Source organism: Protopterus annectens, chromosome 2.part0 (assembly GCF_019279795.1).
Source record: "Protopterus annectens isolate FY-2018-M chromosome 2.part0, PAN1.0, whole genome shotgun sequence".
In the NCBI taxonomy this organism is placed as follows: Eukaryota; Metazoa; Chordata; order Ceratodontiformes; family Protopteridae; genus Protopterus; species Protopterus annectens.
In genome coordinates, this window is record NC_056728.1 from 1,587,457,231 (window position 1) to 1,587,483,300 (window position 26,070).

The following is a 26,070-nucleotide window of genomic DNA, read 5'->3' on the forward strand; positions in this document are numbered from 1 at the left end:
CTATGTATCTACACACATGAATTGGTTCAGCGATACTCATATTTATGGGGGCACAATAAAATTAAGTATTTAGGAGTAAAGATTAGAAAGGATTCTGTTAAGCAGCTAAGGATATGTGGAAAGAGACTAAACAAAAGATAATTCAAAAACTGAGAATCTGGAAGCTCTAGTTTATGGATGCAGATAGCAAGATACAAGCAGTAAAATGTTTTTAGTCCCTTTAGTTTTATATACACGTCAGGCATATTTTTATCAACCAAAGGAGTTGTGGACAATAATTAATAAAGAGTTTATTTTTATTTTATTTTATATTTCTTTACCGGGATTGACCGACTGGACACGTGTCCATTTTCAACGGAGGCCTGGAGAGAAAAGCTCCACATAGTCGAACATACAAAAGGTTACACAAGAAGTTAGAAAACAATTAGAATATATAAAAAAGTGGTAATATACCTTATGTACGTTGGTTTAGAAGTGTTCCTTAGTAGGGACTCACAGTTCTCATGGACAAAGACAGTTACAAGTAAGATTGTAACTCACAGTTAATCCCTATTAGGGACTCACAGTTCTCATGGACAGACGCAATTACAAGTATGATTGGATACACAGCATGGTGATGGAGTTAGATGTTATGATAATTACTGATTATGCTACTGTTTTATAACTTAATCTGGGTTGGTACATGGGCATAGCCTGTTCAATTTGAGATACTGTTTGAGGTTTTTTTTTTTTTTTTTTTTGTAGAGACTTTTGGAGGATTGTAGGGTTATATAGTTTGGCAAGGCATTCCAGGTTTTGCCAATAAAGCTGGTGAACACGGATTCACCAGCTGAGTTATTAGCTTTGTGGGTTTGGACTAGTAATTTGTTGGCTGACCCTAGGGATTTCAGGTTGCTATATGGCTTAATAATATTATAAGACAGGGTGTATCTTTAGGGTGGTACAGAACTTTGTGCGCTATTAACAGTTGATTGAATTGAATTAAGCTGGGCAGTTCTAGCCATTCTAGTTGTTTCAGGTTCTGGTAGTGATGGGTTCTATAGGTGGAGCCAGTGGCGAATCTGGCAATATGGTTGTAGCTATAAGACAGCTTACTTAGTTCGGTTTTATTGAGGTTTGAGAGTACAGGTGAGGCATATAAAAGAGTAGAGAGTAGGTGTGATCGGGCGATTTCAGTCCTAGCCAGTGGGGTTAAGAGTGTCTTGTTTCTATACAGTGATCCAAGCTTCTTATTGATGGTTTGTACGGTTTTGTTGACCTGTAGGTCAAATTTGAGATTATTGTCTATGATAACCCCTAGAAGTTTAGTGTGTTGATCTGGGGAGATAGTGGTGCCACTGTTAGACGTGACAGAGAATGAAAGTGTGGCAGATCTACTAGTGGGGGTGAAGAGTAGAGGTTTAGTTTTATTGGGGTTCAGTAGTAGGCGTTGGTTGGCGAGCCAGTTATCAATAGTATTAAATGTATTTTGGGTTAAGATTTGTAGTTTGGATGGGAGGTGGCTGAACAGATGAGAGTGGAATTATCTGCATATTGAATACAGGTAGCTTTAGGGATAGCAGTGTGAAGATTACTGATAAAACTAGAGAAGAGTAGTGGGCCTAGTATGGAGCCTTGAGGGACACCAAGTGTGAGAAGTAGATGACTGGAGAGTTTGCCCTGCCATAGTACCGCCTGTTGTCTACCAGTTAGGTAGGACTGGAACCACTGGATAGTGTGCGTGTTGAGGGAAATGGATTTTAGATAAAGAATGAGAAGTTCATGGCTGACCATGTCAAAGGCCTTTGATAGGTCAAGGAAGAGGGCGGAGGTTAGCCTGTTGTCATTTCTGTTATTGTTTATGGCATTAGTAAATGAAAGGAGGGCTGAGGTGGTGCTGTGGTATGGCCTGAAGCCATGCTGGGAGTTGGATAGTAAGTTATTCTGTGTAAGGTATTGCATTAGTTGCTTGTGTACACATTTCTCCATTATTTTGGCTAGTGGGGAAATAATGGCAATGGGTCTATAGTTGGACATGTCTATTGAGCTACCACCTTTATGGAGTGGGATGACGTGGGATATTTTCCAGACGGAGGGGATAGCATTTTCAGATAAGGTTCTGTTGATAAGGGTAGATATGGGATATGTAATGGCATCTGCAGCTATTTGTAGGTACTCTGCAGGGAGGAGGTTAGCAGCGAGGGTGGTAGGTTTTAGTTTTTTTAGGAGAATTTTGATAAAACTAGTCGATATTGGTTGGAGGCTAAATTCTGGATGATTTATGGATAAATTAGGCATGTGGTTTACGTTTGTGGACATTAGGTGATTTGCTAGGGATTGGATTGTTTCGGTGAAAAAGTTATTATAAGCGCTAATTATGATCTCTGGGGAACTATGGGTATGGTTAGCCGGGGTTGGGGTGGTAGAATGTCTTGGATGAAGTAGCTGATTTAAGCCTGCCCAGAAGTTTTGGGGGGTTGTTTTGGTGTTTTTGTAGGAGATTATGGTAGAAGCTTTTTTTTATCCAGTAAAATAGATTTTTTTGTGTCATTCCTGAGTTGACGATATTTTAGATGGTCAAGTGGGGCTTTGGTTGTTCTCCAGCTGGCCCAGGCTCTGTTTCTAGCTTTGATTTTAGATTTGGTTTCTTTTGTGAGCTATGGTGCTGTGTTTGATCTAGATTTTATTGTACGTGCTGGAGCATGGGAATCAAGGATACTTAGGAATTTAGTGTTAAAGTGAGCTACAGCCTCTTCTAATGGTAGATTTTTTAGTTTTGACCAGTCAACTGTTTGTAGTTTGTTTAGGAATATTGCAGTGTCAAGGTTTTTTCTGTTTCTCACTGTTTTATATTTGGTCTGGTGAGGGTTTCCTACCTTATGTTTTATGATATAAGTTAGAAAATGGTTGCTAAGGTTGTCAGGGAGAGTGCCAGCAGTATACAGTTGGTGTTGGTTGTTAACTAGGATCCAGTCCAGGATGCTTTCCCTTTTGGTCGGTTTGTTTATCCTAGTGGGAGAGGTTATGGTCTGTTTAAATCCAGATAAGTTTACAGGAGTGAGGGGGGGGGGGGTTCAGAGAAGAAGGGGGTGCTAGTCGGTGTTAAAGTCACCAAGAACTATGGTATCTTGGGGATAACCAGTACAGGATATCCTCTAGGGTATTTAAGTTGTTGCCTGGTGGAATGTATTCACAGACGATGTTATTGAGTTGAAGGAATTTATCTGAGAAAAGAGGGCAAGGATCAAGTGGGTAAGTGGAGGTTTCCAATAGGACAGGGTGGTTTGAGATTACATTATTTGACTGATAATCTTTGAGCTATACTGTTAAGACTTATATATATATATATATATATATATATATAAAACACAAGCAGAAAGCTATAATTCACAGTAAAAAGGAAAGGTGATGAAGCAGAGGAGAAATCCAAGAAATACAGAGAGAGAGGAATTTTTAATGCAGATCCTTACAGAGAATAATAACAGCCATACAGAATATTATATTCCTAAAGTACCAGAAAGTGTTCCTTGAGATCGGAGAAAGGAGATTTTGCTTATGAGGATGACTGCAATCAGGGATACAGAGACTAGGCAAGAGGGGGATATAATTTACTGGAGAAAACTGGCAAAAGAATGAATTGAGGTATTGGGAGCAAACAACTAGCAAGGAAAAGGTAATGGAATGGGAAGAGCCAAGAAGGCATTTGGACTGCAGACTTGAGACTGCCCTCTCTATCAGGGACTGATATCAGTATATAGGCAAAGACAAAGGGAAATGGAAATCCTTAGTGAAAGGTCTGCTAAGGTAGAGTTTTTAGCTGAATCTAGGATAGAAGCTGCTGTTAAAAAATAATTAGTACAGCATATAAAATATTGCACCATAACTATAGGAACCAATCAAAAGAGTTGGAAAAAAACGGGAAGAGTGGCTGGATAAGCAATGCATAAGGAAACAATGGCAGAACTATAAACCCATACATGCTGAGGCACTTAACTGTAACCTTCCTAAACCCCACAGACCTCCTAGATGAAGTACACATAACAAATACCCTCAGCAGCCCTGAATGCACTCTTTCAGTACAACACCCACATCAACACATACAGCCACATCTCAAGAAGCCTCTACTTCAAAGCCCCTAAGGCAAGCCACCACACAATCCAACATTCTGGTCATTGGAAACTCCATTGTGAGACACGATATCCCTATCGCCAAGCTGAGTAAGGAGAAAGTCATGGACAGCTGCTTAGCAGGGTCCAGGATCCATCACATAACGCACACACACAGGGTCACTGGACCACAAGTACCAGTATGACTCAGTCATAGTCCATGTGAGTGTAAACTACCTAAGATGCACCTTCCTAGACTATATGAAGAGACAAATCATGGATGTCTCAGAATATCCATCCCAGGCTAGTATGAGCCTAACATTGAACAGCACTTTACCTTCATCAAGGAGGATGCCATAATACAAACTGCAGATGACCGAGTTTAATAATTGGCTTAGTTTCTGGTGTCATTCTAAGAGGATGCAATATTTGTCAGAATGGAAGGTGATGGTCAACAGACCACACTGCTTTGCCCAAGATGGTCTGCACCTCTCCTTTCTAGGCCTTTGAATATTAGCTAAAACATCATCCTCCTCCACTGTGCCTTTTTTAGGCAATGCCAAACTGAATGTATTTCCGACATAGCAAATCAAAACCAAGAAAATCTAAAGGTGTTACTGCTCAATACTAGGAGTTTTAACAAGAAACTCCACTCTCTACAAGCTGTGATCACCCTACATAATGGTAATGTCTGTGCAGTCACTGAGACAAGGATTAAAGCCAAGGACAGCACACTGGCAGTGCAAGGCTATAATGCCTTCCACACAATTAGACCAGTTACTACACAGACAGGGACTAAAGGTGGAGGTGTCTTGATTTACATCAAAAATAAATACAAGTCAAGGCTGGTCAAACAAGGCAATGCACTTAAGCTTCTCCATATTCAAATCACCATAGGCAAAATCACATACCACTTCTTTGCAAGCTACAGGTCTCCCTCTATGAGCCAGGAAACCCTTAACATGGAAGCACTCACCATCCAATCCAATACCAAATTCATGCGCAACTTTAATTACCTCTCTATTAACTTGGAATCATGTATGACATCAAAGTGCAGGCAGAAATTCCTGGATTTTGTCAACACAAACTCTCTGACCAGACTGTCAATATACCGGCCAGGGGAGCAAATATACTGGATCTGGTTCTCACTAATATGGGAAATTGCTTCACTCCCCCTAGTAAGAGCAGACCACAAAATGATCTCCTTTGAAATAAAAATAAAGCCCAGAAGTTCAGCTAACCCCGGAATGTTCAGGAACTACTCTATGGCTAACTTCCTACTATTAAGTGATAACCTGGCAAAATTTCAAGCCCTCATAAACCCCCAAAATACTGCTGCCTATGCAGAACTGTTTACAGAAACCATATACAAACATGTTAGTAGCTGCACACAAGCAGCTGTGCCCACAGGGAAGAAGTACAAAACTCACTCAAAAAACAAGCCACCCTAATGGAATCACATCAATAGGCTGTATAAGAGAAGGAAGAAACTCATGGCGAAAATTAGGAGGCGTAGCACCCAGCAGGATAAAAGCAATCTCATCAAACTCAGAGAACAAATAAAGTCTACCAAAGCCAAATTTGAAGTAAATTTGGCCTCCCAGGCCAAGGACAACCACAAAGCATTCCTTAGCTATGTCTGCAACCTCAAAGGCATTGCCAATTGTGTGTAGAGCTCACTGTTAATGCAGCCACCTATACTGAGACAGAAAATACAGCAAACCTACCAGAAGACAACTTCAGCTCTAACTTTACCCTTCCCTTCCATTGTACTGTGCGCATTCATTACACCTATCATCAAATACAGTGTCCCCTTTTATATGTACCTAACCAAGTACATCCAACACCTGGAATGTCTACAGAGGTTCCTCACTAAAAGAGTAAAGGGTGTACATAACAGGTCTTATGCAGACTGTATTAAACACTATCCCTGTATTCAGTCTCCTACAAGCTGTTGAGAGGGAGATCTATGCCTGGTATACACGGTATTGTCAGGCACCACCCTGATGGATCTCCTGCATATTCGCAAAGCAAACAGCACTAGAATTACCTGAAAACACTTAAATCTTGCCAGTGATACAAATAGCACCTGTTAGACAGACAGGTATGCATCCCAGAGACTACCCCTTCTGTGGAAAATGTTCACCATCTATGTGAAGCAGAGCTCCTCTCTAACTTAGTTCAAGTATAACTAGGACCACTGGATGAGGATCATGAAATTCATCCTTGGTTTGGCACATATGTCTCTAATGCACACAGGCAGCCTGTAAATGGTTAATTTCCCAGCCTCGTTCCTGTTTATGCTTCATCTCCCAAGCCCCTGTTTACAGTTATCAAGGGTATCAGAACTTGTCAGAGATTTGGGGGTGCATGACTAGGCTTAAAAAGGCCCTTGTGGTCGTTAGCCTATTACACACCTATGATTATACCTCTCAGCCTCTTACAATAAGAAATCAGGGCAAAGACTAAAATAATGGAGGAACAAAGACCCAAAAATAGGGACAGATTTTAAATATTGTTCTTATAAACTTAGAAAGTTGCTAGAGTAACAGAAGTTGTATTACCATGCATATTCTGGAGGATATGAAGTTTTAAACTCAAATGTAGGTTATTATTTAGTGACTTCAATTCTAAGTGATTTTCCAGAAAACCACAAATTTTATGAAGAGACCAAAAATATGAGGCAAAAAAAATGGACATTCTGTGAAAATCTGGACAGTTGAGAGGTATACATGAACCTATGAACCTCAGACAGTGCAAAGACTGGCACTTTACAGACTTCATGTGCAGTATAATAGGAATTCATTAACAAACTAAAGTATAACACAATCTTTTAAGCTTTAACACTTAGCTGGAATTCTTACTATATTATAATAAAATGGTCAAAATATTTAAATCCTTACTGACAAACAGAAATACTTCCGCACATTAAGACAGCAACACCACCCTGAAAATACAGTCACATATATGAAAAGCTTAATAACCAGAACATCCTTTCCTGAGACAAACTCTTCCATTCAGATAATACATTAAATAAATGTTAAACAGCAGAGATGCAACTTTTGTTTAATTAAAATAAAACCAAGAAATATAGACTGCAGAAGCTGAAAAAAAAAAAAGATGAAGAAAATGCCATTGTTTACCTTGTCTATCATGTCTGGGCGATTTGTAGCTGCTAAGATGGTCACATCACTGAGCTGTTCTATTCCATCCATTTCAGTCAATAACTGGGCCAACACTCGGTCACCAACATTACTGCTGTCTGAGGAGCTAACAAAAAACATGATTTTAGTAACACTGCTGCTCCTATAGTCAACGAAAATAACTTACCTTATCACATGCTTCGTGACTAGTTTGAATACTCTCTACACAGCACATTGTTTATGTAAGATACTACCGTTTACTTTATGTTTCCTTCCTTTCTCATTAAGAATGTCTCAAGAGAATTAAACTGTCTCATCAGCAACAATGCATTATTTAAAAACAAGAAAATATTACATTATTTCTAAATCAGAGCTAATCAAGCAGTCATAAAAATAATGCCATCAAAAAATAACAATTATAGGTATTCAGGTCAACATTTATAGGGCGTGCTCATCTTTGACAACTTGTATATAGTTTCATAATTAATTATGATAAAAATTGCATTCAGCCACTCTTATTTTACTATCTTGTATAAGAATCAAATATACTGAAGTTCAAGCCCCGTATAGTACAACTACATCTCAGATTAAAGCACGACTAATACACTGTTTTGCAATTTTAATGACTAATGTCTTGTAAAACTATAAACTTCTACAATTGTCTGAAAAAAATGATAACGTTTATGTACTGTTAGTTATGTTACTGGTTGCTTAATTACCAATAGTTTCATCAAAGTTGGTCTTAGTGGGACCAACCAACCAAATTAAATTTTCAAGACTTTAAAATTATAGTTTACCATAATGTATTCTTTTTTGCTGATTATTACTTCTAAAACTGGAATAAATTTGACTGTACTCAAACTGTTACAATGCTTTTACCTTTATTACAACAGAGATCATGGCTGTTATACCCATCTGACAGAATACCCAGGTAATCTGCATATGGCCACATAAACTGAATAATGCCTTCTGTCTTGTGAATGCCCACAAACTCTTTGACCCATGCTGACCTCCTAGACTGAATACCTGAAAAAACTTGTACTAGGCACAAAACTGAGGCTTTGGCATATCAATGCCGAGCAAACATTTGTATGATTAGGTCTATAGTATAGAGAGATTAGCTGGCTTCAAAAAGTATGCCAAACTGTTACCCAATTAATTATGTATAGATCAACATTTAGTTTATGTAAATTCTCAGTAAGAGGCATGTGTGAGACTGAATCAAAGGTCTCTGTTATATCCAAATAAAATGAATGAACAGATCTTTCATCCAAAGCTGCAAATTCTGCCAACCGTTTTCAGTATACAAGATCTTCTGCTTACAAACCCAAAATGCCTGTGTTCAGCTAAATCAAACAATCCAGCATTGTTAACAATTAGAGAAGTTGCAAACTGCAAAAGATAGGTATGTGTGTAATTACTTAGGTCAGAAGTGCTACCACCTGTACAGACAGGTTTAATGATCACCTCCCTCCATAGAACTGGAAGATAACAAGCCAGACGTGAGTAATTGGGTCTACTTTGTTTCACTGAAAGCTCATTTCACTGAATTTAAATTCACCCTGACCAAATCGCTGAAAGCTCAAATTACTGGAAACTCATTTCACCAAATCTCATTTCACTGAAGTGAAGTACTCACACTGTGTAGAGTACTGTAAGGCAAGTGAAATATATATGTCCTTTTCCCTACTGTGGTGCAATCCTGGAGTTAGTATATATAGTTAGGGGGGATGTGGGGGGCATAGTCCCCCACCCAGGTTGGTTTTATATTATATTTCACCGAAAGCTTCAAACAATACATTTTAAACTATAGACAAGCATACTTGCACCACCAATGACTAACTCTTTCCAGAAGACAATATATACCCAAACTAAGTGGGGGTTATGCCCCCCAACTATATATACTAACTCCAGGATTGCTCTACAGGGATTGCTCTGGGGAAAAGGCCATATACCTTTTACTTGCCTTACAGTACTCTACACAGCACCAGTACTTCACTTCAGTGAAATGAGATTCGGTGAAATGAGTTTTCAGTAATTTGAGCTTTCAACGATTTGGTCAGGGTAAATTGAAATTCAGTGAAATGAGCTTTCAGTGAAACAAAGTAGACCCAGGTGATTATAGGATTATTGGAGATTACTAGGCTCATGGCTGTAGAGCCTTTTTAAGCCTAGCCATTCATGTCCCAACTTTCAAAATTATCACTACTCACAAACTAGAACAGCTTTTGTATACAGCTGTGCCTTAGGGCATCTACAGACTGCCCCTGCCCAAAAGGGACACAAGTGACAAGTCAAGGGTGAATTTGTGACTTCTCATCCATTGATCCAAACTATGTCTGAATAGACTTAGGGATGAGCTCTGCTTCACATGAATGGGGAGTCTGATCCAAAGAAGGGGCAAACTCTGAGATACATACCTGTTCCTCCAACATATTTTATGTCACATTCAAGGATTAGATCCTTATTTTAGGTAATTCTAGTACTGTTTGTTTTGTGAATGTATAGCAGATTCATCAGGGCTGGATCAGAGAATGCCTTGTAGGTTAGGCATAGCACGACCCTCAGTAGTCTATAGAGACTGAGTACGGGGACAGGCTTTAAGTGGTCCACATAGGCCATATTATTTATACCTTGCACTGTTTTAGCAAGGAACCTCTGTGGCTGCTCCAGCTGTTGGAAATTCTTAGTCAGATACTTGCCGAAAGATGCACTATACCTGATTATTAGTCTAATGAGGGCTAAGTATAGTGATACTATAAAGTACAGTTTTGTACCTACCATAAATGTAGATATTTGAGTGTATACACTGCTGCAGTCATTACACTGGGTTATCCTGCCATCAGGCGGTTCCCCAGTCGGCCTGAGTTCCAAAGTCTTGGTCCGGTGTCGGTTGCTGTCATCTCCTCCCTGACGTCAGTGCGACAGAGGTATATAAGATGCAGCCGACACCATTTTCTTCAGTTTTTCTTGCCCCAGATGTCAGGTGCCCCCAAATAGGTAGGCAATTCAAATTGTTAATAAAACATACATAAGAAAAATAAACAACAACTTTCAGCTACCAGCAAATACTTCCCATAGGTAGTAAAGGGTAGAAGACATAGGTACGTACCAGCAAGTAAGAGAGGAAGGAGGGAGGGTAACCTGGACTGCAGCAGTGTATACACTCGAACATCTACATTTATGGTAGGTACAAAACTGTACTATGTTCATCTTGTTACACTGTTGCAGTCATTACACTTGGGTAGAATCCCAAAGCTGAGGTAGGGTGGCTGGTTCTATAAGGCATTAGGGGTGGCTATAAGGCCCTGCAGCACTGCAGTGGCGAAGCCAGCTCTGGATTTAGAGTATAGAGGCGGATGGTAATGCTTGGTGAAGGTATGTACAGAACTCCAAGTTGCTGCTTCCAAAATATCCTTGGTAGGTACTCCTCTGAGGTAGGCAGTTGAAGTGGCTGTTGCCCTGGTGGAGTGAGATTTAATGCTGCTAGGTACAGGTTTCCCATGGTGTGTACAGCAGAAACATATACAATGTCCTATCCATTTTGAAATAGTCTGTTTTGAAATGGCTTTTCCCTGTGCTCCTGCAGCATATGCTACCAATAATTGCTCAGATTTTCTGAAAGCTTTGGTTTTGTCCAAGTAGACGCGTAGCTGCCTGTGAATGTCCAAAGACTGCAGTAGTCCCTCCCCTTTATTCTGTGGTTTTGGATAAAAAGTTGGCAAGTGAATAGTTTGGTTTAGAGCCACATTGGATACCACCTTTGGCATAAATGTAGGGTTAGTTCTTAAAGACACCCTGTCCCTGGTGGAAAATGAGGAAAGGTTCCACTGCCATTAGTAACTGTAATTCTGAAACTCTTCATGCTGATGTTATTGCCAGGAGCAGAGCAGTTTTCCAAGAGACATATTTTAATTCTGCTGTGTTAGCTGGCTCAAAAGGAGGTAAAGTTAATTTTTCCAAAACAAAGTTGAGGTCCCAAGTTGGAGTAGGTGCTCTACAGGGCGGTCTTATGTTTTTGTCCCCTCTGAGGTACTGTCTTAGTAAAGGATTAGAGAAAATTGGTGGATCCGTGTTGTAATGAGCAGAGATGTGGATCTTGATAGATGAGAAGGAGAGGCCTTTGTCCAGCATCTCAGTTAAATATTGTAGTATCTGAGGAATGTTTGGGACAAGAGGGTCAAGGCTGTGAGCTTGGTTCCAGGCACAGAATCTCTTCCATTTATCCGAATAGGCTTTCCTGGTATTAGGCCTTCTGGCCTCCAGAATGACATCCATAACAGCTTTGGAGAGAGGCATTGCTTGCTTGACTAAGGAATCTTCCATGCAGCTAGGTTTACGGTCTTTAGCTGGCTAAACAGCAGATGTGGGATTTGAGGCAAAATCCAGGGTGGTCCTTGTGCTAAGTTCTTTAAGATTGGGTACCAGTGCAGGCATGGCCAGTCTGGTGCAATCAGGATCATCTTTGGCTCTTCTTGCCTGGCTTTTATGAGTACTTTTGGCAGGAGAGGTAGTGGTGGGAAAGCGTATACTTGTAGTTTTTTCCAGCTGAATGAGAGGGCATCCACTTTCCATGCTTGTGGATTGTAACTCCTTGTGCAGAATTTCTGTAGCTGGCACTTCATTGGGGATGCAAACAGATCTATGTCCAGGCTCCACCATTTCTGTGTTATCATTCTGAATATTTGTGGATTCAATTCCCATTTGTGGGGATCCATGATGTTTCTGCTTAAGTCGTCTGCCACTGTGTTTTTCTCTCCTGCCAGGAATTGTGCTTGCAGATGAACTAGATAGTTTACAGCTGTGTTCCACAAGGTCATGGCTTGCCTGCATAGGGGATAAGAATGAGTGCCCCCTTGCTTGTTTATGTACCACATAACTGTGGTGTTGTATGTCTTTAGTAGTAGTTGTCCTGGATGCAGCAGGTCCTTGAAAGCTATAAGGGCATTTTGTACTGCTAGCATCTCTTTTTGATTGATGTGAAGATGCCTTTGTTCTGCGGGCCACTTGCCCTGAATACATTTGCCTGCCATGTGTGCTCCCCATGCGTAATCCGATGCATCTGTTGTCAGTGTTTGCCTGGCTGTGGGTTGAGTAAAAGGCTGTCCCTTGTTGAGGTGACAAGCTTGAGCCCACCATTGAAACTCCTGTTGAAGGCAAGGAATTAGTGATATAACTGTTTCCAAACTTTGACAGTGTTGAGACCATACATTCTTTAGGTACCATTGTAGTTTCCTCATATGCAGTCTGGCATATGGAATTAGTAGTATGCAAGATGCCATGTAACCCAAGGCCTGCAGAATTTTTCTTGCAGGGAGTTGGGTCTTTGTTGCCATCAATTGAAAGTATTGAGTCAGTTGTCCTTGCTTGTCTGGTGTGAGATAAGCCATCTGGGCCATTGTGTTCAAGCTGGCACCCAGGAATATTATCTCTTGTGAGGGCACTAGTTTTGATTTATTTTCGTTTACTGTGTACCCCAGGCAACTTAATAACTTTTTTACAAACGCCAGATGCTTTAGAAGAATGTCCTTGCTCTCTGCTTGAATCAGGCAGTCGTCCAGGTACGGATAAATGTGAATTCCTTTCTGTCTGCAAACTGCAATTACTGGTGCCAGGCACTTTGTGAAGACCCTGGGCGCAGTAGATAAGCCAAAGGGCAATGCAGAGAATTGATAGTGCATTGAACCAGCTATGAATCTGAGGTATATTCTGCAGTTTTGTCTGATAGGGACATGCAGGTATGCCTCCTTGAGGTCCAAGGTCATGAGTCAAGCTTTCTTGCCCAGCATGGGAAGAAGCTGCCGTAGTGTCAACATTTTGAATTTCGGAACATCCAGGTAAGTGTTTAGAGAAGAAAGATCCAGAATGGGCCTCCAGGCTTTGTCCTTTCTGGGAACCAGAAAGAGTCTTGAGTAAAATCCTTGTCCTTGCTCCTGTGGTGGTACCTTTTGAATAGCTCTCATATCCAGGAGTTCTGTAATTTGTTTTTGAGCCTCTGCCCATTGATTTGGAGGCAGATTTAGCATTCCTTTTAACCTTGGCAGAGTGTGAAAGTGGAACCTGTAACCTTGAAATACAATGTTGAGAACCCATTTGTCTTTGGTGATCATATGCCAATTGTGATAGAAAAGTGCCAGTTTTCCTCCCAAGAGGACTGCCAAGAGAGAGTTGTTTGGCAGCTGTAGTGTGAAGTCATTGGGGCTGCTTTTTATATGGTTGGGGCCTGTCTTCCCCTTCTTTCTGGCCTGATGAAACCCATTGTCGAGGCCTGTAAGGACCTTGTGGTTGACCTCTACCTCTTGGACGTCTGTATCTTCCCCTTTGAGGTCTGTCTGTAACTGGAAAGGACCAATTCTTAGTTGGCCAATTTCTGCTAAATCTAGGAGGCTGAACCTGTAAGAAATCCTTCACCGTTTGCATAGATTTTGCCTTATCCTCCATTTTCTTTAATACCTCTTCTGCCTTAACTCCAAATAACACATCCTGCTGCAAAGGTGCATCCAATAATTTTGCTTTAACATGATCTGGTAACGTATGTTCTTTTAACCAAGCATGTCTTCTAATGACAGAGCCTGTAACTGCTGCTCTACAGGAGGCCTCTAAAGAATCAAAACCACATTGCAAAGTATGTTTTCCCACTTGTTCAGCTGCATGCAATAAATCCTGCATTTCTTTAAAATTAGGAGGATCTGAATCTGGAAGCATTTTTTGTTTCAACTGAGACAGTAAAAATTGCTGATATTTTAGCATGTGAAACTGGCAATTTTAGGCTCTCATTGCTAAAGTTGCAGAAGTATATACTTTCTTTCCCCATCTGTCTAATGCTCTGGAATCTCTGTCAGAGGGAACTGGATTCTTGGCTGATGAGGCCTTAACCCCTTTGGGTCCCTGAGAAATAGATTCAGGGTCAGCAACAGGGCTTTTATACAGAAATTTGTATGAGTCAGGGACTCTGTAGTATCTGTCAGGTTTAACTGGGGCTGGAGGTAAGGAATCAGGATTTAAGTTGGATTCAGTATACACATCATCCACAATATCTAACACTGGCAAGAGGTCTGTGTTGAGGTAATAAAAGGAAGTCTCTGAGCCTTTTCTTGGATTCTGAGTAATCCCGGCCTTCCCAATGGAAATGTTCCCTCATGGTATGTAAGGTTTCCCCAAAGGAGTAGTCCTCAGGCGGAGAGGCTGATGGAAATGACTCCTCAGCATCAGAATACTCATAAGGGGGTAAAGAATATCTTAGGTCTGAGGATGAATCTGAAGAGATGGACACCTGGTCGGATGAGTCATAGTCTGCATCCTGTCTAGGCCTTTTATCAGGAGGGGGATGGGACCCCCTGATCAGAGTGATTAGGTCTTCGGCCATTTTGTGCATTTGTTTCTTAGGCATGGAGGCCTGTCCTGGAGAATGCTGTATTTGTTTCTTTGATTTTAAAGGAGGCTTAGACTTAGCAGAGGGTTTAATGCTTAACTGAGTAGGTCTGAAAACACCCTCTGAAGCTGCGGGCAGCTCAGCTACTCCGGATCCCTCTGAAGGGTTAGTTTCGGTAGGCTGAATAACTTGCGTGTCCGAAAGCCCAGCCATCTCCACGTGGGAGTCAGAGGAGGCCTGTGGTTCTACAGAAGTGGTCGTCAGGGGCTGCGAAGGCGTCTCGCTGAAAACCGGAACCAGCGACTGGCCTAGAAGAGGCTTCGTCGTCAGTTTTGGGCCTCGGATGCCTATCCTTGTCTTTGCACTTTTTATGTATTCCGGTCGTCGGAAGTTCCGACGGCATGGTATAATTGAATTTTCTACCAAAATAATGTCGGGCAAAATCAAACCGACGTTTAATAGTGCGCTTGTAAAACCTAGCACAAAACCGACAACCAGTGACATTGTGGTCTGGGCCTAGGCATGGGATACAATAAGAATGGAAATCCTTATGAGGTATTTGCTTCCCACAAGAAATACAGTTATTAACTTTTACTGACATCGATCTGAGGCAAGAAAAAGTTTCTCCAATGGCGTACTTAGCTTTGTAGAAGACTTTGGTTCTGGATTCGGAATGAAAATCTCAGGAGACGGCCGACCAGCACTTGCTAACTGCTTTTGCTTCGGGCACCGGGCGGCAAGAAAGACTGAAGAAAATGGCGTCGGCTGCATCTTATATACCCCTGTCGCACTGACATCATGGAGGAGGCGACAGCAACCGACGCCAGACCAAGACTTTGGAACTCAAGCCGACTGGGGAACCGCCTGACGGCAGGATAACCCAAGTGTAATGACTGCAGCAGTGTAACACGATGAACATCCTACATATTCTGGATATCATGCCCTTATTTATAATTTGTGCCACACAGAAGGATTTTCTCACCACCAAGAACACATGATGATGAAAGTTCAGGGTACTGTCAACCTTGAGCTCCCAAGTCCACTGGGTCCACTCTTAGGGGAGAGTTATCAATGTTGTTATTTCAAGGGGTGGTCATCTTCCCAAAGGGTATAAATATACATTTTTTGCAGTGAATTTTAGGCCATGGCTCTGGCACCAGTTATTTGTCTGTGACAGACCTTCCTGGAGTATATCTATATCTTTGGGTGATTCAGTGACTGTACTGAGTTTGCAGCCATCAGCAAATTTGGTCAGCCAAAGGCCATCTACATTTGCTTTGCCTTCACAGAAGTATATTCCAAACAGAAGAGGTCCTAGTAATGTGCCCTGTGGGACAAGACTATTAACAGGCCTCTTGGTGGAGGTGGATTCCCTACCCTAGCTTCATGTGTCCTATCCATGAGTCATATAGCTATCCATCAGGTAACAGAAGGATTTGTGCCTAAATATGTATGTTTGTCTATAACACCCAAGTAAGATATTATGTCAAATTCCTTTGCCAGGTTGAGAAAGGCAGTATGCACCATTTTGCCCTTGTTCGTGTCTCTAATCACCTTCTCAAAGAAGTCCACATGGTTTAGTATGCATGCTCTGCCCTTGACAGAACTAAACTGGGTCCAATGTTTGAAGATCCTCTGTGTCTTTGTCTATCGAGTCCATATTAATTCTTTTCATAGTCTTGCAGACAAGATTAGCCAATTTTGTGCGTCTATAGCTCCCTGGGTCTGATTATGGCCTCCCTTTGTGTAGAGAAAGGTGACTGTTGTAGACCACCATTCCCCAGGGATGAAGCCTGTTTGGAGGCTGTGAATGAACAGATTCTGGATGGCCAGACAAGTTGTGTTTCAAGCTACTTATGAGGTATCCTGGGATATTATTAGGGCCCACTGATGCAGTGTTTTTTTTTTTTGCTTTGGAGAGTGCAGTGAGAACTTGTTCTTTTGTGAAAGTTGGGGAGAAATGGTAGAGGGTATTGCCTGGGGGGTAAATGGTACTGAAAGGGTGGTGAAGCTGGAGATACATTTAAACAGTCAGCAAATATGCTATACCCTCCGGTTCAGTATAGCAAGTTCCATTTACTATTAGTTCAGCACACATGTTGGGTGTCCCCCTTAAGGCTGAGTACATAACTGAAAAATGCCTTACCCTTTGCTAGGAGACAATTTATGCCTGAAAGCTGGCTTTGGTGGACTTGATTAGCCTCCCCCCAGGTTGCTTGTTCAGACTCATGACAGAGTGTTCTATCTGTTGGCATAACCCATCCTGTTTTTGGACAGGATTGTCTTCCTTTCATTGTTCAACCTATTTATACTGGGGCAATCCACAAATGGGGCTTGTTTTTGGAATATGTCCTAAGTTTACTTCAGTTTGATACTACTGTTTCTACTCAGTTATTTCTATGCTTGTACAGGATTTCTGTAACATTTCTGCATACGGTAGGCCACAGTGTTCTCTGAGTTTGGGATGGGGCTTGGAATCTAGGTATGATATCACTAGAAACTTCAAATGAGACAGTCAGATGATCTGATCTAAACAGGGAAGGACATACTATGGGAGTGGTGCCTATATCACAGTCAAAGTATGACAACTTCGAACATTACATGGTCGAGACCATTAGTTCAAAGTTGTCATACTTCGAATGCAAAAAAGAAAGAAAGAAATAACTTATCTGAAACTTGTAAGCAGGGAGGCAAGCTCCCCTGCACCCCCCAAACCCCCTGCTCTTTAAATATACCAACTCCGAGACTGCATTACAATGCGGTAAAGGGACTGCACTGTAGTGCAGTCTCGGAGTTGGTATATTTAAACAGCAGGGGGGGTGGGGGGTGCAGGGGAGCTTGCCCCCCTGCTTACAACCCTTTATTTCATTTTCCCTTGTTTTTTTTTTTTTACATAGTCGAAGTTTTGTAAGTTCGAACATATCGGTTCGAACGTATGGCATTCGAACTTACAAAAACTTCGACTATGTAATATAGACCCGAGTGGTGCAGCAGTCACCCATGTTGGAGAGAATAAAGTCCGGAATGTTATGTCCCCTTGTGGGGGATGAGACGAGCTGGTGCAGTGCGTTAGAAATTATGAAGCCGAGGAATCGTAGAGACAGTGCGTTAGTGCAACAATAGTTCACCTAGTCTATGGCGGGGTAGTTGACGTCACCAAGGATCAGGGTTTTAGGGGGTACCTTGATGGAGTTTAGTAGATCCAGGTAAGAGGAGTGGGTGTCCTGAGTCATGGAGGGGGGTCTATAGCTAGCTATAACTTGGATGGGTGTGTTGCCAACAGTCAGTTGTACCTGGAGTAGTTCCAGTGCGCCATGCTGGCAAACCAGTCTGGAGGTGTGCCTGTCCTTGATGAAGACAGAGACCCCACCATCCTTAGTCTTCCCGACCTCATTTTGGGGTTGGAATCTTTGCAATGAGGTATACCCTGGTAAGGCAGGGGTGCTCTCCACAACCCTGAACCAAGTTTCCATGAACGCACAGATATCAGCATCTTCCAGTGCTAGGCGGTCTTCCAGTTAGTCCATTTTCAGGCTTAGGCTCCTAGTGTTAAACAGCATGACCTTCAATTTGCTTTTTGACAGATCTTTTATGTTGGAAGGTATGTCTTTGTGACACTGTCTAAAAAAGGAAGAATGGGGGAGGGGAGAGCCTTGGCCAGGATCCGGAAACCCAGTGGTGACAGGTGAAGGCCATCTCTGGCAAAGCATCGAGGCCTGTCGACCATGTCATCCCAGGCAGACAGATACTGGATCCCCTTGGAATGACATTAGCAACTAAGCCAATTGTTAAAGTCAATTATTTTTTGTTGGTATTGTGGTATCATTCTTGGTGAAGGTAGGATGTTGCTTAGGGCTAGGGTCATACCTGCCTGCAACACATGCTCTGAGAGTTTAATTATGTGTCTCTTCATATAGTCCAGGGAGGTATGACTTAAGTCATTCACATCAACATGTACAATGACAAGAGTCGTACTTGCTGAGCAGAGACAAGTGCGTGCTTGATGTGGTGGATTCTGACACCAGACAGACAACTGACCGTGACCTTCTCCTTGTTGAGCCTGGTGAGGGGGACATTGGTGTGTCTCACAACTGATTCACCAATGACTAGTGTGTTTGGTTTATTGTTATGTCTTGTGGGCTGTGATGGTTTACTGTTTTGCCTTATGGGCTGTGTTTGTGAGACACTGGTGTGTTGTCTGCTGTGTGTGATGTGTTTGGTGTTGTGTGTGGAATGTTTGTGAGTGTGTTTTAGAAGTCTCTGGTGTTTAGGTAAGTTTTTATTAAGGACCTTTGCATAGGTGTGTGTGTGTTACTGAAAGTCTAAGGAGGAATATCCCCTTCATTGAAAGCTTTACATAATCTTAAAGATGTCAGCGAGAGTGATTTGTTTCCACCATGTTGGATATGGCTGCTAACTGAAGTTTAACAGTAGAAAAACTAGCCCCTTCCTTAAAACAAGTAGTAAGAAAAAGAATAATGGCCAAAGTAGGAGCTAAAAGGGGGTCAATATTCTGCTTGGAAGCCCATATGGAAAATCTTTTCATTTGCTTCTGTGGACTTTTTTGGTGGAGGCCATCTGGGAGGCCAAGATAATGTTACAAACTGAGGACATGAGCCTGGACCATCTTACTATCACTGGAAGTGGAGAAACCATGTAGTCAGTTTGATGGCATGGAGATTGGGATGTTGAATTCCTGTTGGATGAGATAATAGACCCTGAGTTGGCTGTAGTATCCCTGGAAAATATTTCAAGTGAGACCAGAGGAAAGTGGAACTGAGCTCTTCAGCCTGCTTGTTTTCTACAAAAAACTTTGCGATCAGCAGAACAGGGGGGCTAAGCATAGAAAAGATTAGGGGCCAATCGTGAATCACAGCATCCCTCTGTGACTCTCCCAGAGGGGGGATAAGAGTGAAGTACTGGCTGCACTTGTTGTTGAGGGGAGAGGCAAATAGGTCGCAGCAAGGCTGACCTAACAGCTGAAGATAATATTCACTACTATTTGATTGAGGGACCACTCGTGAGGAATCAGGACTGACCTGCTGCGTCTGCCTACCAGTGTCTTGGTTTTCCCCAGAATGTGAGTTGCAATAAGAAAGTGGTCTGAAGAGATCCCCCATTCCCAGACCCTCATGGCCTCTTTGCACAATGGTTAGGAACAGGTTTCTCCTTGTTTGTTGATGTACCAGACTACTGACATGTTGTCTGCATGGATTTCAATAGTTCCTAGAGAGAGAAAATGTCCTGAAAGGCTTGCAACATTAGGAGGACTGCTCTCGACTCTATGACACTGACATGCAAACTGGTCTCTGTGGAGGACCATGTGCCTTGGACCATCTTTCCCATGAAATGCCCCACCTCTCACCCCAGTTGGGAAGCGTCTGTGGTCACTGTGGTTATTGGCGGAGGAAGATAGAATGGTCTGCTCAGAAAGAGGCTCTCTGACTGGATCCACTACTGGACATGACATTTACAAAATGGCATGAGTTTTATGGGAAATGATAGAGGCTGGTAAAGACTGGACCACTGACCTGCCAGAGTCCACTGAAGGATTTGCATAAGGAATCTTGCTAGAGGAACTAGAAGAATGACAGTGGCACTGACCCAAGAGCTTGTAACACTAGTTTTGCTGTGGGGGAACAGATGAGACAGTAAGTCCCGCACCTGATTTCTCAAAGATGTGATGTGATGAGGAGGTAATGATGCCACTTGAGTCATAGAATCCAGTTGAGTTCCTATAATTTACACAGTCTGTACAGAATTCAGCTTTGATTTGGCAAGATTTACTGTAATGCCTAGAGAGTTGGACAGCTGAACCAAGTAATCCCTGGCTTGTAGAAGTTGATGTGTGGTCAGGGCAGTGAGGAGACAATCGCTGAGATAGGGAAACACCTGGAATCCTTGGAGTCTCAAGTGAGCTGCCATGACTGTCATGCATTTGGTGAACACCCTGGGGGCTACGGTGAGTCCAAAGGACAGTGCTCTGAACTGGTAATGATTGGCTCCCAGCCAAAAGCACGGGTGTCTCCTGGATCACCTGTCTATTGTGATGTGCTGGTACGCATCCTTGAGATCTATAAAGCACATCCAATCATCCCTGTGCAGAAGAGGCAGGATGGACTGAACTGTTACCATTAGGAACTTTGACTTCCTTACATACTGATTTAAATTGCTTAGATCCAGAATTGGTCTCAGGATCCCTGTTTTCTTTGGCACTAAAAAGAAGCAGGAGTAAGTTCTGCATCCCATCTGTTCAGGTGGGAAGTCCAGGATGACTCTTTTTGTAGTGGTTTTTGAATTTCTTTGCCTGCCTACTCCCTCTCACTGGGTGGAACATTGGGGAATTTCTTTCTTTGGACAGGAGGTGGAAGGGGAAAAGGATATGTAGTAATCTCTAGATATGACTTTTAGCACCCGTGCATTTTTTGTGATATTGGTCCATGCATTCAAGTGCAAGGAAAAATGACCCCCGAATGCGTCCAGAGATGAACAGTTGGGCAATGCTTCAGGAGTGCTGATATGGCCTATCGGAGAAGGTGTCTTTGAAGCCCTGGTTTTGCAGACCCCCTCTCCCCCTGCGGCGATGTCTGCCATGGAAAACTCCTCTTCTGCCTCTGGAGGAAGTATTCCCGAGTGAGTCCTAGAAAGTTCCCTGATACTTCTAGAACCACATTTTCTTACCACCTCGCTGTTTCCTAGAGAATGAACATAGCGGGGTAGAAAACTTGATTCCGATGGCAAAGTGGGTCCTTCCCTTCCTGCTCACTGTGGGGGAGCATGTCTTTCACTGATAGCTCGAACAAGGAGAAGCCATCAAAGGAGTCATTAATAAAGGACACCTTGAAGTGTTCTGCTAAGTCGCTTAGCCTCATCCAGGCATGTCTTCTAATGGCTATGTTTGAGCTGACTGTTTGGGAGGCACCCTCCACTATATGGGAGATCATCGATGAACTGGCAATGGACAAGAGAGCAGCCAGTTGAGGAGAAACCTTCTTGAGATTCTCCGCTGACATGGACTCAGAGAGAGTTTGAAAGCAGCTGGATCAAAATTCTTTGTAAGTGAGTAAAATGTGCCAGGTAATTTAACCACCTCAGTGCGAATGAGGTTGAGGCATAAATTCACTTACCAAACCTGTCCATCTCTCTGGACTCCCTTTTGGTGGATGGACAAAGAAGCTTTGTTCTGCTAGCTCCTTCTTAGTGGCCACCTCCACAACTATGGCATCAACTGGGATTCCCTTGCTCCAGTGAAGTCTATCTGAAGGGGGAACTAAGAACTTATATGGGCACTTGGGGATGGGCTCAACGGTGTCCTGTTCCTTACAAGCATGGCAGGAAACCAGGTCAATAAGTTCATCCAGCAGGGGTGTCACACAAGACATAGATGAACCAGCCACGAAAGCCTCCAGGAACACTGATTCCTCAGGAGAATGAGTGTGGGAGAACCAACCACCTTGCCATTTGGGGATTTTAAGGATGTCCCTGAAAAAGACATAGTCAGGTGGTGATCAGGGGGATCCGTCCCCTTTCATCGAAATCGGTGTCCTCCATGAGACACTCCATAGGGGAGTCTTTGTGTCTCCTCTTGCATGTTCTTTTCCAAGGTACCTCTTCAGAGGAGTGCTACAGAGAGGTGTCAGAAGAAAGGGGGAATCCCTCTGGGGAACATGTGTGGCGGCTTCCCTGAGCTGGCTGACCCTGAGGAGCAGAAATAATGGGTTCACAGCTAGGACCCGATGAGGGACGAGGGATGGGATCAGAGAATAGAGAAGATGGCTCTCTATGGAAAGAGAAAGCCCTTTCTACTACCTGGAAGGCTGACGGACCAAGGGAAACCACTCCCCTCTCCTCGGAGCCGAAGTGGCAACAAAAAGGAGGTCAGAGTCAACCCCGTATCTGAGCCTGGACAGAATCAGACCCACGCTGTCGAGGGTCAAGGCACCAAGGGGAAGGGAAGGATCCCACTTAGTGGGAACCAAACCCAGCCCCTCGGACCCAGAGCCGACCTCTCAGATCTGAGACCAGTTCTGGTCCAAAGGTATTGAAGCAGCACTGGTAAGGGATACTGTCAGAGTTGAGGAAGGGAGCTTTCTTGGTTCTGATGCCAAACCTCTTGGGGATCTTGGGACTCTGAAGCCGCAGGTCGGATTGAAGAAGGAGACAGTATCGGTTGGGCAGGTGTATTCATGAATCCGATAGGGGATGGAGCTAGCAGGACCCCCACCTGAATCTGAATCCTAAGGAATCTCTCATCCTGTCCATGTTTGCTTCTGTTAAACTCCTTGAAGACCTAGATGAAGTTGTGGATGTCGTCCTAGAGTGCTTTGTCAGCATTTGAAACAACTGGGAAGGCAGAGACAGAGACACTGGCTTCAATACAAATTCTGGTGTATGGCCTCTGTTCATTCAATCCAAAGGTCTGGGATCAGAGAAAGAGATGGAGGGAAGGTGAGAACTGGTAGTAGGGATTGAGTCAGTCAGATCTGGGGACTGTTGAGGATCTCAGGGTGGCCTGACTGGCCTCGGATCTAACAGAGTTAGATCAGAGACCTTTTGCAACTTTTCAGACGGTTCTGAGGAGGTTTTCAGAGATTTGGGGTGGTGTCTTTTCCTCAGCCCCAAAACCGCTTCAGAATGCTTTGAGGGGGTTTCAGCCAAGCAGGAAGTAATCCTTTCAGGATAAGCTTATTTATACAATCAGAAAGGGCCCTTGGATTAAAAGTTGCACAAACAGCACATGGAGAATCCAGGTGGGCTTCTCCCAGACACTATATGCACATCTTGTGGGCTTCAGAATTTGGAATCTTATGCACTAGTGCACTTCTTAAAGCTCATAGGTTACTCTGGCACAGGTTTCACATACATCAAGGCAGCAGACAGGCAGTAAACCCTAAAGAGGAAGAAAAAGGGGTTTTAAACCACACTAAATGTAACCAGAAAGGTTAAAATTTAAGTTACAGTAGATTTTAACCTGAAAAGTTAAAACAGATATAAGGAAACATGCTTTTTTGGTTAAGAAAAGAGTAGAAATATATAAATTTACAAAAAAAACTTGGAAATAGAGTGTCAGTCTTTTAGTCTATAAAGTTCACTCCTCTGTCTTGACTCCATTATTAAGGAGTTTGACAAAAAACTTTGCAGTCTAAAAGCATTACAGCTAGACAATTTGTACTTGAGAGGCAATCTAGAATGAAGAATTGTACCCGTGGGGTTACGGACTCAAGTTCCCCAATGGGATAGCAACAGACCCTATTTTTTTTAAAGAAATTTACCAACTTGTATGACAAACACTGCTTTGAGACAATGCAACTGTTAATTTTAAGAAATTATTCATTAATCTCCCAATTGAAAGATGAAGTGTGTTTGTTGGACAACAAAATTAAAACTGACTTACTTTCTCCTTCTGTACAACATGACTATGATTCACTTTGGAAAAAGTAAAGCACAGAAAATATAAGAAAATCCTAAGGGACCTAAAATAGTATGAGAACAAAACAGAATACAAACCTAAAAGTAGGATAAACAATTTAACTTCAGGCCCCCAAGAAGTGGGCAACACCAACCAAGGAAATGGAAGGGAAGAAATGGACCTTGATGGTTTTGAGTTACATTCTGATGAAGGTACTCCCAAGGTGAACAGCAGGGCATTTAAGACCCTTTAAAATTTGTACGTCAAACACAGAACAACACCAGAAAAGGAAAAGAAACAGACGGTAACGACTGTCAGCTAGGTTCAATAAGGCAGCGATGAGACACCGGCTCGGACTAAATAAAAACTTTACTTCCAAAACTGTAACATCCACGTTAAGCGCTTTCATCTGCTAAGCATGCAGACTTCATCAGAACTTTAAAATTTGTATTTGGTGATGACACGGTCACCTGTTCTCTAGATGGCACTGTGTTTGAAAACCATGGTTATAAATTTTCAATTATACTAGTCTTGAGATTTCCATGGACCAGTTTTCTTTATTCATAAAAGGTTTCATCTTTGTTCATAGGTGTGTACTATGCTAATGGCCCTGGAGCCTTTACAAGCCTAGACCATAGACGTGCCCTGGCATTGTGCTGCCCGATGCTAGTTCCCAGTGCCTCTATCAAGTAGAGCCACTTGAGTGATCCCCAGGGTGAACTTTCTATTGCCCATCCACTCATCAAGATTTCTCTTGAAGAGAGCCAGTGAGGTGCTCTGCTTGACATGTATAAAGTCTATTCCAGAGCATAGGCAGTCTCTGTTATGAACCTGTCCTTCCAGCATGTTCTGCTGATTGTGGTAATGAGGTTGAGGCCTCTGGAGCATGTGGTGTGGAGGGATTGGCATTTTTTTAGATGCAGAATTAATAACAGAACTGGGTCAGACATGGCTTTGTAAGTCAAGCAGAGACATGAGACAGATAATAGTTGGAGTTTTTTTGAATATGTCCATGTAGGATATGTGTTTAAGGCTTAGCATCCTCTTCGTGAGGTACGTCTGCTGTTGCAGGTGTCTAGTGAGGTACATGCCAAATGGGGCATTATACTTTACGATTTGTCTAATGAGGGAAGAGTAGAGAGAAATGATACCCACTTTCTTCCTGGATGCAAAACTCTTGGTAATGAGATGTGCCACACAGGAGGACTTTCTGACCACAGTGGCAATGTGGTGGTCGAAGGAGAGGTTGCTGTCAACCTGTGTCCCCAGATCTCCTATAACACCTTCAGTGTTCAGTGTACTCCCTACGATGTGGTAATTAGTGGGAACTGACTTTTTCCCAAAGGGGATGAAGACGCATTTTTTGGCATTAAGCTTAAGGCCATGGTTTCGACACCAGTCATTGGTCTCAGTGAGACCTTTCTGTAGGATATCTGCATCACTTGGGGGAGTTAATAATGGCTCCCAGCTTGCAGTCTTCTGTGAACTTGGTCAGCCAGAGTCCCTCCGTGTTGGCTTGGACTTCTGAGAAGTAGATGCCAAACAGGAGAGAACCCAGGTCCGATTCCCTGTGGGACTACACTCGTGACTGGTCAGTAGTCTGACTTGGAGTCTGTTACTTTCACACTGTGGGTTCTATCTGTGAGCCAGTTTGCAATCCACCTAATGATATAGGGGTTAATGCCTAATCTGGTGAGTTTATCAATAATTCCTGAGTGAGGAAAGGTATCGGAAAGGTATCAAAGGCCTTAGCCAGATCGAGGTTGGCAGTATGAACTGCCTTACCCTCATCCACAGCTCTGGTGACTAACTCAAAGAAGTTAACCAGGTTGAGCAGGCATGATCTACCTTTCACAAAACCAAACTGCGTGGGATCCAGAGTTTGGAGATTCCCTATATCCCTGTTAATTAGGTCCATGATGATGCACGCCATAGACTTGCATATCAGACTCGTCAGGCTAATGGGGAGATAATTTCCAGGGTCTGTAGTCACTCCTCCTTTATGGAGAGGGATGACTGTAGCAGTACCCCATTTGGTAGGGACAAAGCCCGAGCAAACAG

The 26,070-nt window shown here is 42.7% G+C and overlaps 1 protein-coding gene across 1 annotated transcript in view; it reads right to left on the bottom strand.

The window, feature by feature from the left end:
- LOC122792856 (ATPase family protein 2 homolog) overlaps positions 1–26,070 on the bottom strand; it is a 1,253,755-nt gene that overhangs the window by 152,399 nt on the left and 1,075,286 nt on the right. Inside the window, exon 14 of the mRNA XM_044060416.1 lies at positions 7,229–7,355. Within this exon, the coding sequence (XP_043916351.1) occupies positions 7,229–7,355 (127 nt within the window). The remainder of the gene's footprint in view (positions 1–7,228; positions 7,356–26,070) is intronic.